This window comes from Petromyzon marinus, chromosome 24 (genome assembly GCF_048934315.1).
Source record: "Petromyzon marinus isolate PM22_M1 ecotype Great Lakes invasive population chromosome 24, UKy_Petmar_22M1.pri1.0, whole genome shotgun sequence".
NCBI lineage: Eukaryota > Metazoa > Chordata > Hyperoartia > Petromyzontiformes > Petromyzontidae > Petromyzon > Petromyzon marinus.
Genome location: NC_133690.1, coordinates 11,523,966 through 11,542,871, shown reverse-complemented (window position 1 = coordinate 11,542,871; position 18,906 = coordinate 11,523,966). Strand labels below are relative to the sequence as shown.

At 47.9% G+C, this 18,906-nt stretch overlaps 1 protein-coding gene across 14 annotated transcripts in view; it reads left to right on the top strand.

Annotated features, from left to right (window-relative positions):
* LOC116945543 (liprin-alpha-1-like) overlaps positions 1 to 18,906 on the top strand; it is a 273,534-nt gene that overhangs the window by 192,520 nt on the left and 62,108 nt on the right. For all 14 annotated transcript variants that reach the window (XM_032959931.2, XM_076069404.1, XM_076069405.1 and 11 more), the window contains 5 exons: positions 4,201 to 4,317; positions 6,899 to 7,120; positions 7,261 to 7,407; positions 12,905 to 13,039; positions 18,251 to 18,334. In XM_032959931.2, the coding sequence (XP_032815822.2) occupies positions 4,201 to 4,317; positions 6,899 to 7,120; positions 7,261 to 7,407; positions 12,905 to 13,039; positions 18,251 to 18,334 (705 nt within the window). The remainder of the gene's footprint in view (positions 1 to 4,200; positions 4,318 to 6,898; positions 7,121 to 7,260; positions 7,408 to 12,904; positions 13,040 to 18,250; positions 18,335 to 18,906) is intronic.

Sequence of the window (18,906 nt, the reverse complement as noted above, 5' to 3'; positions counted from 1 at the left end):
AGTCGCTTGTCGCAGTCATGAACCAAAGCCCTTTTTCCTCCGAGCACCAGCTGTGGTGTGGGGTCCGCCGAGGTGCATCGGAGCTCGCGGCCCTGCCTTCCACGCACCGAGAATGGGTTCTTAGAAAACCCATCTTGAACCCACGCGTTTCCTAAACGGCTGGGGAAAAAGGAAAAAAAAACAGACGCACGATGGCTCCTGATTTGGATTTTATCACTTCCCCCCCCCCGCCCCGGGGTCGTGTTCGCCCCAACGTGTCCATGCTGTCGGTCAACCCTGAAGAAAGAGAAAAAAGTGATGAGAAAATTGCGTGGCGTGCCGTATCCGTTTTTGCCGCCACATGTAGCCTCCTGCGTTCTTTCTCGAGCCAGTCTTTTGTGATATTTGTAGAGGCACTGGCTGAGCCGGTGGTGGGGTGGAGGGGGGGGTGGTGGCACGTGCCCCCCAATGATCTGATCAAAATTCCTAAGTTAAATCGGATCATTGGGGTTTATTACTAATACATTGGCATTTTGCGACCCCCACTGCCACTGTGTAGCATATTATTAGGTGCCAGGGACTCTATGAGATGATAGGACAATAGTCTGAATCCATAATTGGCAATAAGTAACGGCAAAGCAGTTATAAGTGACTCACAGAACTGTGCGCAGTTGTGTATACAGAGTACACGACTTCCCTGAAGGCATCGACACCTTCAGCGAGCGCGATGCCGATCACACAACGCGGTTCGAATTCGACCCTCGATCGATGGCTGCTCCATCGCCGCACACGTGTAGAATAAAAAGCAAGGGACAAGTCCTTACTTACAACTCCTTACTTACTAACAACTCCTTACTCACTAACAACTCCTTACTCACTAACAACTCCTTACTCACTAACAACTCCTTACTTACTAACAACTCCTTACTTACTAACAACTCCTTACTTACTAACAACTCCTTACTCACTAACAACTCCTTACTCACTAACAACTCCTTACTTACTAACAACTCCTTACTAACTAACAACTCCTTACTCACTAACAACTCCTTACTTACTAACAACTCCTTACTCACTAACAACTCCTTACTCACTAACAACTTCTTACTTACTAACAACTCCTTACTTACTAACAACTCCTTACTCACTAACAACTCCTTACTTACTAACAACTCCTTACTAACAACTCCTTACTAACAACTACTCACTAACAACTCCTTACTTACTAACAACTCCTTACTTACTAACAACTCCTTACTTACTAACAACTACTCACTAACAACTCCTTACTCACTAACAACTCCTTACTTACTAACAACTCCTCTATAATTTTTCATTGCTGGAGGGGTTGCCCCCCCCCTACCTGAAAATCCTGGCTCCGTCATTGTGTAGAGGATACGGAATGCATAAAAGGGCATCAAATGCTTAAATTTGTATTCAATTGGTTTGATGCACTCCCCCGACGAACATTTGTGTGGGGTTTCTAATATTGCCGATTTGAAGTTTTTCGACAGATGGTCTACCATAAAGCTGTCAGTATAATATAGGTGATCAGGTAACTAAAGTATATTTTTTATTTACTACTTCATTACAAGCTCACCCATATTATTCCTGTGTGTTTAATTCTCATTCAGTGCTAAGGGTTTCATAGGCCACATTGAATTTGCTTATTTATCCATAAAGCCACGCTGGGTTGCAGGACTCTTGAGGAGGGTTCCTTCTGCATTGCGGTTTATATTTTTGGATGTGTTTTGAACCAATTGACGACGAGTTGTGGTTATCGTACAACGCGGGAGGAAATCGGAGCACACGCAGAAGAAAAAATAACTCCCCCCCCCCCCCACGCATGCACGTGCGCGAGCGAGGGGGCAACGCTGTATTCCCCGTACCGATGGAAGCAGGTGGCGATTAGTCAAATTGCTGTGCTGCCGTCTCCTGGTGAGCCAGGGAATGGCATTTCAGAGTCGACGGGGGAGGGAGTGTCACAACATTTGTCCTGTGAACCGCCCAACAGCGCTGGATTACAGCCAACCACGTGCAGCGTGTAGCCACTGCCGCCGCCACTGCCGCCGCCACCGCCCGACAAAGGCAACTACGTGATGTTAAGCGTAATATAAATGCGTGCTTTTTAGGGCCACTTTTTTGCGATCAAAACTGTTCGCGTGGCGCGTGTATTGCGCAGTTTTCACCGGGTGTACATCGGCAGGCGGTTTTGTGCACCGGAAGAACACCAACTTTGGCGGGTGATTGGTATGGGCAGATACAAAATGTAGCCGCTTACGTAAATTTATCTGAGCTTGCTTGTTAATTATTTTTCAACAAGCGAACAAGTTTTTTTTTTAATATGTATATCGCAGTATATATCGATATAGAAACACATTTTTTTTATAAATGTAACGCAAACGCATAATACATTTTGAGCAAATGTCGTGCCTGGTCACTTTGTGGCCAAAGCGCTTTTCAATTGAGATTGTTGTGCCTAATGAAACATTTCATAACAGGCGCTAGTTAGGTGCGAGTATGAACTCGTGAGATTCTTTCTGCAAGACACCGTGCATGTAATGATTCAGAATTTGTTTGAAGAGCAGCCATCTGTTGTAATGAGCACTGGCTGTATGCGTAGGTTAGTTCCCGATTCCCAAGACGTATTGGGCACCCGTCACTGGCCTTAAGAGTGGACCATCGACATCCCGAGCACATCGTCGTTTAGAATGGGCTGCTTTAATTCGAATATTACTGTTCACATTATTACTGCTTCGCTACAGCGATTTTTTTAAAGATGCGTTGCAGAGATTCACTGGGTTATCTATGGGACCTTTTTTGGCAGTATTAAAAGTATGTAAAAAACAAGGATAGGTTTTATCCTTTCAATAATGCCCTGTTACTCGCATTGTCTTTGTGCTGTTCACCTATTGGCGTTCTCTGCTCTCACACTGGTGAGACAAGGCCATAGAGAAGGCTGTCTCTGGTGTAGGCCAATCAATTTCAAAGACATTGCATATATTATCAGAGCATGTTTTTGTTTGCATGTTTTGCCACAAGTACGCGTGGTTAATGCAGACTTGATGCCTCGCAAAAGGGTATCCATTTGGTGTTTCAACATCTGAACACCTCCTGTTCTCTTGCCGGAAAGGGTAAAACCTCTTCATATTCACCGTGCTATCACGGACGAGGTAGCGGGTCTCAAGGGCAGGACGCGTCGGCGTCCAGCACTTCACCACGGTGATTCCACCACCGTCGGTTTACTATCGTTGCCGTATGTCGAAAATAACATCGCCCCATCGGCACGATGGTTCGCAACACTGCTCCGTGTTGTAACCTGGCAAACCCTGAGGTTTATATCCCGGCCACGGCCGACATCGGTGGCGAGCGATGCCTGAACCGACGGCTCTTGGGGGGTGCGGGGTGGGGGGGGGTGGCCTTCACTTTCCTCACTGAAGCCTGCTGCGACCCAATTCGGGGGAGGAACCTCGCGGGACCGTCTCAGACGTCACTCGCCACTGACGTTAGCCGCACATGGGGGGGGGGGGCGTGCGGGGAGGGGGGTGGGTTCGCCGGGTTCGTAGCGTATTGCGCTGTGGCCACTGTGCCACCGCTCTTGTCTGGTCGTGATAATAACTGTCTTTATTTAGCTCCGGCGACTACACGCCTCACCAGCAGAGGAGGTGAATGAACCTCGGGGTGCTCTCGCTCGCCCCATTAAACAAAGGACGTCCTCACACTAACGTGTGCGTGCGTGCGTGCGCGTGTTGTCACCGTGGGGAGCGGTAGTGCAGCGGTTAGCGCGCTGCACGACATAAGTACGTGTGTATGTTGAACTTCCTTCGCAACCGTACGTAGCCAACTGCTAATCGGGGGGTGCGGGGGAATGACAACAAACTAAACACAACAAGCAGTTCTAGGAACCCGGCGAACCAAGTTCAAGTACCGCTCAAGGCCAACACCTACGACAATTATTTGAACCAGTCCTAGGCCTCCCCTCGGTCGACTGACCCTCCAATGAGTACCTGGTACGGTTCGTAACCATGGCCGCACGGGAGACAAAGGCGGCCCGAGTGTGGTGCTGGCGACCCACCCCATGGTGCGCTGTGCCGACCTTTATAGGTGCAACTCGCTCACGGCACTTGCCCCGACAGTCTGTTGCAACTATACGGTGGGGGGGGGGGGGGGGATGTTTTTTCTCTGTTGTTCACTGCTGCCGTCCCTCGTGCCTGCTGGCAGCTGGCCGTGCTGAGAGAGCAGGCGGCGTTGTCTCAGCCGCGGATGGGCTCGGGGGATGGAGCCGAGGACACGGAGCAGCAGAAGCAGCCGGAGGGCGAGCAGAGAGGGCCCGGAAAGGTGAAGGGGACTTTCGTTAAACCCTTTGGCAGGCTAATACACGTTGGCACACAGTCACCCACACACGCACATCGCGCTCCTTCCTGTCACTGCAAGAGGCCACGGAGCATGCCGAAGAATCGACACGCAGTCTGACCGAGCATGCATGAAACTGATTGGTCCACACCAGAGACGGCTTTCTTTAGAGCCTAGTCTCAAACACTGTTATACCAGAGGACGCCAAAAAGGCGAACAGCACAAAGAAAGGGTTAAACCGATTCTTATATTGTGATATTGGCAAGGGAGGTCCCATGAGTGTTACTCCGACAGCACGTGTGAGTTACTGTCGCACCCATCGGGTCGACTGTAGTAAACTAAATATTCTTTGGGACTACACCAATTTTAAACCTTGAAAACAGTCTGCCACAGCAGCTTTCCCTCTCTTTCTTCCCCCTGATGACGATCGCTTGTGTTGTGATCGAAACGTCGTAGTTTTTGGTTATTTTTTAAATTTTCTTTGAATCTATCTAGGTGACTTTACAGAAAGACCCAAAGAATATGAAGCCCTGCAGTAACGAAACCTCCAAGTCAAGATGTAGTAAACTAAAATACAAAATTGCGTCGATTTATGTGGTAGTAGATGCGTTCCAAAAAAATGGCGCAAAAATCGAAATCGCACGAGAAGACATCCGCCTGCCGATTAGCACGTACAGCACACACGCAGGCAATCCCACGTCCGATTAGCACGTACAGCACACACGCAGGCAACCCCACATCCAATTAGCACGTACAGCACACACGCAGGCAATCCCACGTCCGATTAGCACGTACAGCACACACGCAGGCAATCCCACGTCCAATTAGCACGTACAGCACACACGCAGGCAATCCCACGTCCGATTAGCACGTACAGCACACACGCAGGCAATCCCACATCCAATAAGCACGTACAGCACACACGCAGGCAATCCCACGTCCGATTAGCACGTACAGCACACACGCAGGCAATCCCACGTCCAATTAGCACGTACAGCACACACGCAGGCAATCCCACGTCCGATTAGCACGTACAGCACACACGCAGGCAATCCCACGTCCGATTAGCACGTACAGCTGACACGCAGGCAATCCCACGTCTGATTAGCACGTACAGCACACACGCACGCAATCCCACGTCCGATTAGCACGTACAGCACACACACAGGCAATCCCACGTCCGATTAGCACGTACAGCACACACGCAGGCAATCCCACGTCCGATTAGTACGTACAGCACACACGCAGGCAATCCCACGTCTGATTAGCACGTACAGCACACACGCAGGCAATCCCACGTCCGATTAGTACGTACAGCACACACGCAGGCAATCCCACGTCTGATTAGCACGTACAGCACACACGCAGGCAATCCCACGTCCGATTAGCATGTACAGCACACACGCAGGCAATCCCATGTCCGATTAGCCCGTACAGCAAACACGCAGGCAATCCCACGTCCGATTAGCACGTACAGCACACACGCAGGCAATCCCACATCTGACCGCATAGCCGCATGCGAGTGAATTGTTGTGTAGAATTTGGTTAGCCGCGTACACGAAAAATCGCACAAACCGAACCCGCATAAAGCGAGGGAAACCTGTATACGGACACGCTTTGTGTAAGTCAACGATAACGCAATGTGCGAAGGCCTCGGGTGGTCAGGCTTATTGTCAACGAGCAGAAGGGCCGTGTGATGTAAGTGACTGACGCTCCCTAGTCAATGATGCCGTCAGGTTTTCGCAGAACTCGTTGAGCGACGGAAATGTTTTTAACCGTTTGCCAAAAGAGTTTTCGGCAAAATGTCACCGTGAAAACAATGGAAATGTCTCCCCTCATCTGAAGTAGCGTGGTACTATTGTTAATGAGTACATTAATTTACAAACAGCTCCTCCGATTCCATAAATAAAGCAGCCGGTTCTTTATCGTTAACAGCAGGGGAAACATTTTAATTGTTTCGCACGCGTTATGCAAGCAACTCTTTATAACATAGTGTCTGGTTAATCTCACTCCTGAACTTATTCACAATGTTCGTATAGTAGACAATTTTCATGTATTATGTTGCATTTAACTCTATTTCAGCTCAGGTTTGTTGTGGAAGCAATTCAAAAGGACTAGAGATTTCTGGGCAGCCCTGGTCTAATTTGAAATTCCATCCATAACACCTTTAATAAACAAACCAAATCCATTTTTTTAATCGGCCTCTTTTTATAGCTCTAATTAAAATCTAATCCATAAAACAAGGGTTAGTTTTATGCTTTATATGCAACCAGCATCTCAGCTGTGCCGTCGCTTACAAGGCAATAGACCTGTGAACCAGCCGGCCTCCATCACTGTGAGTACTCTGACAACCTTCCACAAATCCAGCAGGTGAACCGTAAACACTTCTACTTGAACTTAGCGCATTATTGCACTGGCCTCCCAGCATGATTTCATGGTGACAGATCGCCCTACCGATCCAGTGAGACGGTTGTTCGAGGAGGCCCGGTGACGATGATAGATGTCGTTGACGGGTTTTTTTTTCCCCCCCTGTTGTTATTTCCTTCATCGTTGGGGCGTCCGCCAGCGGCTGTCCAACGGCTCGGTGGAGACGGAGGACCTGGTGAGCCGCGTGCTGGACCTGCAGCAGACTCTGGAGAGGCAGAACCTGGAGCTGGGCCAGATGAAGGACCGTCTCGTGGCGCTGTCATCTCGCGTGTCCGAGCTTGAGGGAGACCTGGACACGGCACGCAAGGACCTCATCAAGTCGGAGGAAGGGAACGCCAGATATCAGAGAGACATCCGAGAGGTGAAGCGCCGCGTTGGAACGAAACGGCTTTTTTTCTTTCTTTTTTTCCTGGTGACGTTGAGCATATTTCTTCGAATCCTTCAACTCTTTGACCGCGCAAGCAATGAGCGGTGTGCGCGCGTGCTCGCTGATTGATGTAGGCAATGGCCCAGAAGGAGGACATGGAGGAACGGATCACCACCCTCGAGAAGCGATACCTGGGTGCCCAGCGAGAGGCCACGTCACTCCACGACCTGAACGACAAGCTGGAGAACGAGCTCGCCAACAAGGAGGCCGTGATCAGACAGGTGTGCCTGCTCGCCCGTCCTCATGCCCGCTCGCTCGCTCGCCCACTCACCCGCTCGCTCACCCCGGCCACACGGTGACCGCTGGGCGCGAATAGCTTGACGCCCATTTATTTGCGCGAATCGTCATGGATTATCCTCGGGAGTGTGTTTCGATGAGGATTCACAATCGTTATCATCGGCCGTGATCAATCTACTGCTGGTTTAAGGCCTTCTTGAGCCATCATTCGTGATTTTTTGGCAACGGACTAGTCCACCTAGCCACCGAACGAGCTGCTATCGTTCTTCCTCTATCGTATGGCTGATGTAGATGCAGAGCAACAATTACAATTTCACATTCTGCCGCGTGCCTTGTGTTGTTGCTGTGGAGACCGGGAGATCGATGATCGACGTTCGGTTGCCGCGTTGATAGCATTCGACGTGATTTATCGCTTAACAGAGTGGGCCACGTGGAGGCTGCTATCCTTCACTGGCGTTGATGAGGCTTATAAACAAAAACGCGTTTGAATGAAATGATGCTGCTTAGACTCGACGACAAGTTCTGCTAAATCTTTCAACTGACGAGCTTTTGTGGGATAGGGGAAGGATCAATAACAAATTTGTATTTTTTCAGTCCCGTAGCTTGGCATGCAGCTGGGTTGCAGAGCGTGCGCGCGCTGTTTACATGAAACTCGCTCACTGGAAACAATCGGGAGGGCCGAAGTTTTACAAGCTGCGCAGACAAACAGCAGAGCTGCGAGATTTTTGCCGTCTGCCTGTCTCCGCGGTGCATCATCGGGGGAGAAATCGGTCGGGTTAGGCGGAGTGGAGCAGTGCCTCATTCATAATTCAGCAGGCCCAGGTGGATCTTGCAGCGTTGCTGATTTGAAGGCCCGCTCCTAACAAGAACGTATGCAGCTACCTCGGCAATTAAGAGCGGATATTTTGTAATGGCTGACCGTTCAGGCAAGCAGTGAATCTGGGGTATGGGGAAGAATGCGCGTAATTAACTTGAGCCTCCGTTTATTGGGTGTCCAATGTGTTCCGGAGTTTGGTTGATTTTGAGCTGTTTGTGAGGTATTTTAGCAGTTATGCTGTATTTAGCTGTGCAGCGGGTCGTCGCAAACTGTCGGAGGAATTCGATTTTTTGAGTGGCGTTGTCTTCGGTGTCGGTGTAATCTCCTTTGTTTAAATTTACGTTTTGTGCATCGAGCTTGTTGGACAAATCGTCGTAATTGCTGTTAAAGGGGGCCCGTGTAAAACTGTAGACAATTCCACAGTGGCAGGATACTGGATTGTATTTTTGACCAACTGTAATTTTCCGAGTCCCAATCAGCCTTCTAGTTGTAGATAAAATGAGTTTCTTTTTAATTTGAAGTCGGCAGTGGTTTTTCTGCGGACAGACTGGTCCCCACCATAGAAATTTGGAAATTGCACTTTGGATCAAGACCCCTAGCAGAGGAGAATACCACCTAATACCCATTTGAGCATGGGGACACTGGGAATTATGTCCACAAGAGCATCGAGCAATGAGCACCCTGAAATTTACGCTGTGGAATAAAGAAGAAATGCACATCGGCCACATCATATTCACCACTAAGAAACTGTAAAAGCCTTTAACTTTTTAAAATTTTACCACGTAAGGCCCACTGAGCTGTAGAAGCGACTTGGCCACCAATGTTAGCTCGACGGAGTGGCTCATTACGTCGAAATGTTTTTAGGGCCAAATGCTCGAAACGACATGTTGATTCTAAATGTGGAGGGAAAAACTGGAGGACCCAGAGGAATATCCACGTGGTCACGGGGAGAACATGCAAGCTCGAAATATACAGGCGTCAGGGTCGGGATCGAACCGACGACTTCCTGCAATGCAGGGCGGCGAGGTTGTTAACATCTCACAGCCACCGTGAGTGGCTTTGGCAGAACACATTGCTGCAATGGGTGGTAGCTGATGGACGAGGCTGGTCAACGAATGGCAGGAAGACAAAGAGAACATGCCCAAGAGGACCGACCACCTTCAGCGATGGAACGATGAGATCAGTCAATGTGCAGGCGTGAGATGGATAGTGGCATCCCAGAACTGCGGGGGATGACGATGACATGCTTAGACTTTCTTATAGCACTGGACAACCAGTGCCGGATGAACCGTAATGATGACGATGAGTCCTCAAAAGAGATAGGGTTTTTTTGCCATTTTTAATATTTGCAGATAATTACGTGACAATATTTAATGGACATTTAGCACATTTGTTGTATTTGTTATTGTTGCTCCATTGAAACTCTGTGTTATGGGTCTACTCATCCCGTAAGGTCATGCTGCTAGAACAAGTAATAATAAAAATGCTTTCTTCGCTCTCGAGCAGTGGTTCTTAACCTTTACTGCGCCTTGCACCCCTTTGGTTCTCAATCGTAAAAAAATATATAATATTCATATTCTTAGCTCTTTCGGTAAAGTCACGTTGAAGGGAAACAATAAAATAATTAAATATATAAAACAATAAAATTTCTCATGACGTTTCGACCATAAAACAAACGGTCATCATCAGGTGTGAAACGGTGAAACGGTTTTTCACACCTGATGATGACCGTTTGTTTTATGGTCGAAACGTCGTGAGAATTTTTATTGTTTTATATATATTTTATTATTTTATTGTTTCCCTTAAACGTGACTTCACCGAAAGGGCCAAGAATATGAATTACTGCAGTCACAAAAGCTTTAAATCAAAATGTATAATGTTAATAAATACAATGGCTTTGGTGAAACAAAGTAGCTGTATTTAAGTGTTTCCATGATTTATCTTCAAAATAAATACGGCCCACGTCTCGCACCCCCAGAAAGGGCATCTCGCGCACTCCCACGGGGGTGCAGCGTGCACCCCAGGTCAAGAAGAGCCGCTGCCCTAGAGGGTCGTATGTGTCCGGCAAAAGTTTCTGATGTTCTCAGCTCACTGATGACCGACCAACAAAATTGCCGTCGGCAGCTTGATATGTGGTCCTGTGGAGCCCCCTGCTCAAAAGTGAGAAATATGAGCCCCCTTGTTGAGAAATATGAGCTGTGCCTTCTCATTGCACTCACCTGGCAGCCTATCCCTCTGGCTTAGAGCTGTCGCTGTTGAGAGTTTCGTGTGCAGTTGGAGATGTGGGATGGAACACGGCTTCATATTTACTGTCGGGGGTGTGGGGGTGGCGATTGCATATGATCACTTTGTACTTGAAGCATAGGTGTACTCACGTGCCACGTGCCACGTGCCTCGATTATTACCGTGGTGAACAAGTAGAAACTTGTCTGGAAAGCCAATGTTTTAGGGGAGCCTGTATTTTGTTGTGAGATTTGACTGCATAAAGAATTCTGCCAGAGCAGTGAGATGTATAACTATGACCAAATCATCTGTGTTTGTGTGTATGGTAGTGTAGTGGTTAGTGCACTGTGCTCCGAACCCGGCGACCCGTGTTCGATTCCCACACAAGCCCAACACCAGTGACGATTATCTGAACCAGTCCAGGGCCTCCTCTAGGTCGACTCAGCCTCAAATGAGTATAACTTATGGTGTGTAAACATCAGCACTGGGGAGACAAAGGCGGCTAGGTGTGGAGCAAGCCACCCACCCCTTTGTGTGCTATGCCGACCTTTATAGGTGCTCATCAACAGCACGTAGGATCGTTTTTTTTGTTTTTGTTGAATGAATAATACAAATTCCACTCAGGCCAAGTAAATAAAGCTGCCGTTATCTGGGAAAAAGTAGGGGTCTGTGGACCCACTGCGATTGTATGCACTGCACGCGCATCATTCGCTGCACATGCTTGGACCCTACACAGTGCAGGGATGGATATGACCTCATATTGTAGGGGAAAAAAAACTGCCCCAATCTGGTGTAAATGCAAGGAGATATGAAGAACATTCTAAGCACAGAGGTCACTTTTACAGTCGTTTTAATGGGAATGTTGTAGCACTTTGGGGAAAGAAGGTGTAAAAAATGTTGTGTGTGGCGTTAGGCTAATAATACTTTGCTATTCGTGATCGCTATTATTGGCACCAAGGCATTCCGTTATTAATTTTAATAATGTACTTTGAGAAAAGCAGCGACCTTTTAGGTATCTGTGCGTCCCGTTCGTTCAAAGGCTTTCACTCGATACGTGCTTCATATTTATGTCGTTTGCGTTTGCGCGGACGAATTGGCAGACAGTGGAAAATAGTTGGCGAACCACGCACGATCAATGGAATCGCGAACAAAAAAGCGTGTTGGTTAATTGGGAATTTTCCCAAGCGTAACTTAAAATGAATGTGAACAGAGTTTTTTTGTTTTAATCAACATTCGCCCGAGCTCTGAATTGTAATTTACGCATAAACATTGGCTAATTAACATACGTCAGCATTGGCTGATGAACTCAACTCTAGAACTAGTTCTGTGGCATTATCTTCCAGGGCCATTCCCCAGGCATTTTCTGCAGAGGGTCTTATCCTGTTTTTACGTCACGATTGTATCTCTGCGATCGTCACCTTTATAATAATAATAACCTCCATTTTATTGAAGTATCACAAAGCGCTGTACATTACACTCACGAATATAGATAACATCTAAGGGAAATAGAAAGCTGATGATAACAATGACAATGACGACTCTCGAAATTCCAATAAAATGAAGAACTATGATGAAAGCCAATGACGATAATAATAATTGCTGAGTAATCCAATCGGACAACAGAATTTGTTTTTAAATCTCAAGTTACAGGGCAAACCTGCAGTACAAATGTGTGAGTTTTAAGACGTGATTTAAAAAGTGACACGGACTTGGAATGCCTAATGGGCCGAGGAAGAGGATCCCACAGTCGCGTTTGCGATGTGATTACTCAGAACGTTGCAACCTCTCAGCGCAGTAGAACTTGGAGATACGCACACCAAGTAATGTGGGTAAGGCGAGCTCTGCTTATATCTGCTCTCGGCCAGAAGTTGCCCTTTGTACCACCCCCCCCCCCACCCACAGATACCAGTGCAATGTAACGATGTGTTGCTTCTATGGAAACTGTGTTGTTTCTGCGTCAGTCACTTGTATAGGGTATACTTCTCTATGCTTTGTCTATTGAATAATTTTTTTTATTAACAAAGCCATGGAGCTACGAGGATTTAAACAAACAAGGAATTTGACCAAACAACTGATCGTTCCACCGCTAGCCTGCACACTTAACGCCGGCAAACCCAGCCTGGTCCTTACCCAGCGGGCCTGGCCACGGAACGGGAAAGGCACGGTGCGATCGCGATGAACGCTTGCGCTGCATTCTTTTAATGCAAAAGTAAAATAGCTCGCGAACAACGTGCGAAAGCATCTGCAACGTTACTTCTTGGCCAATGTGGAATCTTTCATACTCGGCTCTTTCTTATCGACCCGCGTCATTGTTTTCCCACGTGGAATTTCAAATAAAAATGCGCATCGTAGCCCCTTTTGAGTTGCAGTGAACATTCACGTTGACACTGCACCAACGGCGTGTTGCTGCTGCTGCTGCTGCCGCTCACGCTGCCTTCCAGAGCGAGGACCGCGCACGGCAGATGCAGGAGCGGCTGGAGCTGGGTGAGCAGAAGCTGCAGCAGACGCTCAAGAAGGCACAGACGCTGCCGGAGATCGAGGCGGAGCTTGCGCAGCGTGTCGTCGCGCTCACCAAGGTGAGCCGCGGTCACACCACTGTCACTACTGTCACTACTGTCACTGTCGCCACCACTGTCACTACTGTCACCACCGCCACTGTCACAACCGCCACCACCACTGTCACCACCACTGTCACTACTGTCACCACCGCCACCACCACTGTCACTACTGTCACAACCACCACCACCACTGTCACCACCACTGTCACTACTGTCACCACCGCCACCACCACTGTCACTACTGTCACAACCACCACCACCACTGTCACCACCACTGTCACTATCACTACCGCCACAACCACTGTCACCACCACTGTCACCACCGCCACCACCACTGTTACCACCACTGTCACCACCACCACTGTCACCACCACTGTCACCACCACCACTGTCACCACCACTGTCACCACCACTGTCACCACCACCACTGTCACCACCGCCACCACCACTGTCACTACTGTCACCACCACCACTGTCACCACCACTGTCACCACCGCCACCACCACTGTTACCACCACTGTCACCACCACCACTGTCACCACCACTGTCACCACCACCACTGTCACCACCACTGTCACCGCCGCCACCGCCATCACCACCATCACCACCACCACAGTCACCACTACCACCACTGTCAGTCACCACTACCACCACTGTCAGTCACCACCACCGTCACCACTACCGGCGCTTCCGGTGTTACCACCACCACCACCGCCATCACTATCACCACTACCGGCGCTGCCATCGCCACCACCACCGTCACCACCACCACCGCCACCGGTGCCGTCACCATCACCACTACCGCCGTCGTCGCCACCAAAATTCTTTGCCGCGCGGCATTTGTTCCATTTTCATGAAAATAATTCATAAAAGAAGCATTGTGTAGCCTCGGGTGACCTCGGGGTGAGGTCCAACGTCTGCTTGGTATCCACTCTGAAGCCCGCTTGCAAAACTGCTCCCAGCCATCCCCCGTTCTCTCTCTCCACCCGTTGCAGACTCTTAAGACGTAAAAATTATGTTGCGCCACCCCGAGCGGTCCCGGTCTGCGGAGGGCGTCGTTGGCTCCTTACAGAGCCACAAACAGCCGGCGGCCACTTCTCCCCCTCCGCCAGCCCGAATAAAATATGACGGGGCCTGCGAGGATAACGTAGAGCGCTTCCACTTCGGTCGCGGGCGTCCGACGTTGACCGATGTCACGCTTCTCACGGTGCCGGCGGTGCGAGCCGTGCCAGACGCCGCGGCGGTCCCTTAAGTGGGGACCGTCCATTTCACCAACGTAATTTTTTTGCCATTGCATCCCCCGCCACTCGTTGCGCGCAGTAGAGGGAAGTCGCGGTATGAACCGTAGCGGGTCGTTCCCGTCAAAGTCAGAGTGACCTTGCCGCTCGATTGAATGTTGGTGATCCCGTTTGCATTGCTGAGGAGCTCGTGGCTGGAAATTCCACGTTCACTGTTGACTTTCCACGGAGCGTTGTTGATGTTTGTCCACCCCGGAGAAATGGCCTGACTCAGTCGGGTCCCCCAGCCCGCCCTCCCCACCCATGCCAGCATTTGAAATCACAACCACGGCGCCACCCAGACAAACATAGCCGTTCAATTATTTTTAAAACTCTTCCATTGACCGACCTTGATGCACGAGTGGTGAACAGGATAATCTGTGTTTCTCATGCCCTGCGGTGAGGGATTTAGCCGAGGCAGGGTAGAGGTGGCAATACGAGGTCACGCGTTTACCATTCACTTAACCCTCCACTTAATGAACGAGCGCTGTTTGCATTCCACTTATTGTGCTCGTCACCATCTTCCGTATGCCTTAAGCATTGCCCCTTTTGCTGCAGTTCTAGCCCAGGAGAGGGGGGAAGGAATCCCTCGCAGATCAGCCACAGGGCTGGCCATCTCTGACTCACTCTGGAATAATTGGTTGCGCTAATGCAGTAATTCGGCACAATTCTGTACAGTCGGCCACAAGCAGTGGAGCTGCGTTGTGATTGCGGCTCACGCTTGAAACGCAGCGACCTGGAGGATCTCCTTTGACTTCGGCACGCATTATCAGACCGCTCGCAATTGTGCCACGGGGTACCTGGCACATTGTGCTTCTGGGTAAATGAGGTCGGATGTTGCCTCTGGACCGACTCCGCATCCTTGTGAATAAATAATGAGTGCACACCCACTGCACACAAAGGCGAACGCTTTAGGCTTGAGATGACTACAACTCTGATTCAGATCCATAGAACGGTCTCTGTGCCGAACCACGGTGCTTTATTGTAAGTGCCATCTGTCCTGCTTGATAAGCACCTCTCTCCTACCCGGTGACTATCCATTGTGGTCCTAAAGTTTTTTTGTTACTTTAGCATTTGAGTAAATAAGTGGCCATTGAGAGAATGATCCCTGTCGTGGTAATATCTGGTGTCTACCACTGGCTTTGGGCCACTAGTGGAGCTCAGAACTGCACCATTGCTCATTTGAGCAGGGAGAGACTTACCCTGGCAATATTGATGCATGTTGTCATCAGTGCACCCTCCTCTCTACGCATGACATGCGTTTTTTGCCCTTGTATTTCTTTTATCGTACATTTTTAAGTGTTTGTTATATTTGTTCTTTGAGTAAATGATTTTTGTTAAAGGAAATGCAGTCCTGGATTCCAGTTAATAAGACATGTTTCTTCGGAAGAGGGATGGCCAATTGCCTTAGACACATTCTTTTCATAAATATACTTTTTGGCAGTTAACTACAACATAGAGTAATCTACAATATGCGATGCTGTGTTATATAGTGCTTGCTCTATAGCCAAGATGTATATATAGTGCTTGCTTTATAGCCAAGATGTGTGTATATGGAGTGCTTGCTTTATAGCCAACATGTATATATAGTGCTTGCTCTATAGCCAACATGTATATATATATTTATAGTGCTTATCTGAAAGATCTTGTCTACTACCCCATTCTCTATGGTTGTCATGATATATTAATTAATTTATTAGTAATGTTACTTAAGCTTACTTAAGGAACATTAAGTAAGCGTCAGGAACATTATTAATACAATAATTTTATGTTCTCCCCCTGTTCTGCATATTTTTTATAAGAAAATGTGCATAAGAAAATGTGCAAGGTGACTAACCGGTGTTGTCAAACAACCCAATAATAAGAAAAAAAACGACCTGCAAATTACTAATTTTGTAATGACAAAGAACAATATCACCCCCTATGGAAAAACAAAACTTGGCAGGACCCTCCGGAGCAAGAGTCTTGAGACTCAGTGAGGTTTTCCCGGGTAGACTAGCGTCGTGGTAATGACAATAATAATAATCAGCCGGCGGTAACGCGAGCAGCAGGCAATGTCTTCCCTGAGTGGCAGCTATACTCAACGCAGCGCGAAAAACCAAATCTTGAATCGCGACAATTCATTTAATCACAAGGGGATTGATTTAATCATTACATTTCCACCTCCCCCCCACTAACGTTATGAATAATACAAACCACCGTATGCTATCGTTTAGCCGTCTGTTAACTTACTTCCTAACAATCTAGGCTTCATTAAAAAAGATTGTTTTTTTTATTAATTTCGTATCGAGATTGCTTAATTTATGCCCCCTGACTGACTGTACAATTCCAACAGCGTTCCTTTTGAAGGTGGCTGGAAGTGTATTGACTTAAAGCTTTCGTGACTGCAGGAATTCATATTGTTTGGGTCTTTCGGTAAAGTCACGTAGATAGGTTCAAAGAAAATAAAAAACTACGACGTTTCGATCACAACACAAGCGGTCGTCTTTAGGAAAAGGGGGTTAGCTTCTAAAGGCAAACTGTTTATAAAGGTTTAAAAATGGGCGTAGCCCAAGTGTCAGCAGCATGGGCGGGCTAGCTAATGTTAATGTAAGGGAAGTTGCTGCGAGAGGTGATGGTAGTTGTTGGTAGTGGGCTTCCACCAATAAAGGGAGTGGGCAGTAATGAAGTCATCCATATATACAGACATAGAAGATGGGTACAAACTCAGTAATCACTGGAAGGACGTTATCAAACAGTTCAAGTCATAACTGGCTGTAATGTTTCCATTTTAGACCTGGCAGCCCTTTAATTGGTAGAAGCCCACCACCAGGACCATTACTGCCCACCCCCTTCATTGGTGGAAGCCCACCGCCAACACCACCACTACCCACTACTACCATCACCTCCAGCAGCCCTTTAATTGGTGGAAGCCAACCACCAGGACTATTACTGCCCACTCCCTTCATTGGTGGAAGCTCCCTACCAACAACTACCATCACCTCCAGCTACCCCGCCCATGCTGCTGACACTTGGGCTACGCCCATTTTTAAACCTTTATAAACAGTTTGCCTTTAGAGGCTAACCCCCCTTTTCCTGATGACGACCGCTTATGTTGCGATCGAAACGTCGTAGTTTTTTGTTATTTTCTTTGAAAATATCTACGTGACTTTACCGAAAGACCCCAAAAATATGGAAGTGTATTGTTTTAATGAGGCATAGATGTGTCTGTTATTTATTCGTGCATTAATTGACAGTATATTTCCCAAGATTAATATATGTAAGCCGTAGCATTATAATACACGTGCTTCTTCTTGCAGCCTCAATCGATGGTTGTCTTTGTACATTATGCTTGGAATTTTTTCTGCCGTAATATTGAATCGCCTGGTTTTCAGCCATCAAGCTAATTAATAGGCTTTTTACAAAGGGGTATTATTTTGGTTTGGTGAGTGCCACCTATTTATTGAAGATGTTTAACTGGGTCACAAAGCAGGCATATAACAAATGCATTTGGATTCTTACAGCTCACAGGCTAAGGCAGATGGCATACATTTTGACAACCATTCATCTTCAGCATTAATCCTGAGCTTGAGATGAATTTCAGACATTCGCAGGCGACCGCAATGCAGTGTGAGAATATGTATTGTCAAATGCGCTATCCACAAACAATAATAATAAAACGACAACCAGTGATGCAGACTGTGATAACAACCAGTGTGATTTACTTAGTGGGCTAGAATCCTAAACCACTGCTCTTTGTGCCTGCATCTCCGTGACCTTGGGATCTAATGTATAGGATTATTATAATATTTCCTGTCTTCGACCGTGGTGTTGGCCCATCATCTCGTTGTTTGCAGGCCGGCTCGTCATAGACAAGCTCCTCTATCACGCGCAGATAAAAGTTGGCAATTATTTCCGCAGCGCAAAAATGGGACACGCAGCAGTGACACGCGACCTCCTTGGCTTTTTTCAGGCAGAAGAGAGGCATGGCAATGTGGAGGAGAGGCTGCGACAACTGGAGGCTCAGCTGGAGGAGAAAAACCAAGAGCTGCAGATGGTAAGCACTCTTAGATAATAACAACAAAGCATTGCTGCCTGCAGATATTTATTCATCCAAAAAAAATGCACGTCTCAATTCTGGGCTGTGGCGCGTGCCTGTTCAGTAGCCTCACAGTGGAAGTGGGGTGTCTTGCCCAGCCCTAATTGAGTGTTCATGCCAGCGGTGGGCATAACAATTCGTGCATTTATTTAACGTCCATTCGTAAAAACCACAACAACAACAACCACACACGCACGCTCACACGCAGGCTCACACGCACGCTCACACGCAGGCTCACACCCACGCGTGTATTTGTCACAGGACTGGCACAGTTTGCCCGTTTGGATCATGGCCCCCCGAAGCCGGGCAGTGCTGCGTGTTATTGATTGCCTGCTGAAATTGGATAGAGGGCTTAGAGGGAAGCACATCAAGGGAGGAAACGGCGTGCATCTATTGTGATTCGTGAAATCTGCCATGGAGCCCTTTGTGGTCTTGTCATGACATGCCATGCATAACAACAACAACATTATGCCAGTGCCTTGTTTGTTCGCTCTGTACACGAAGCGCCACTGGTGCCATACTTACTTTTG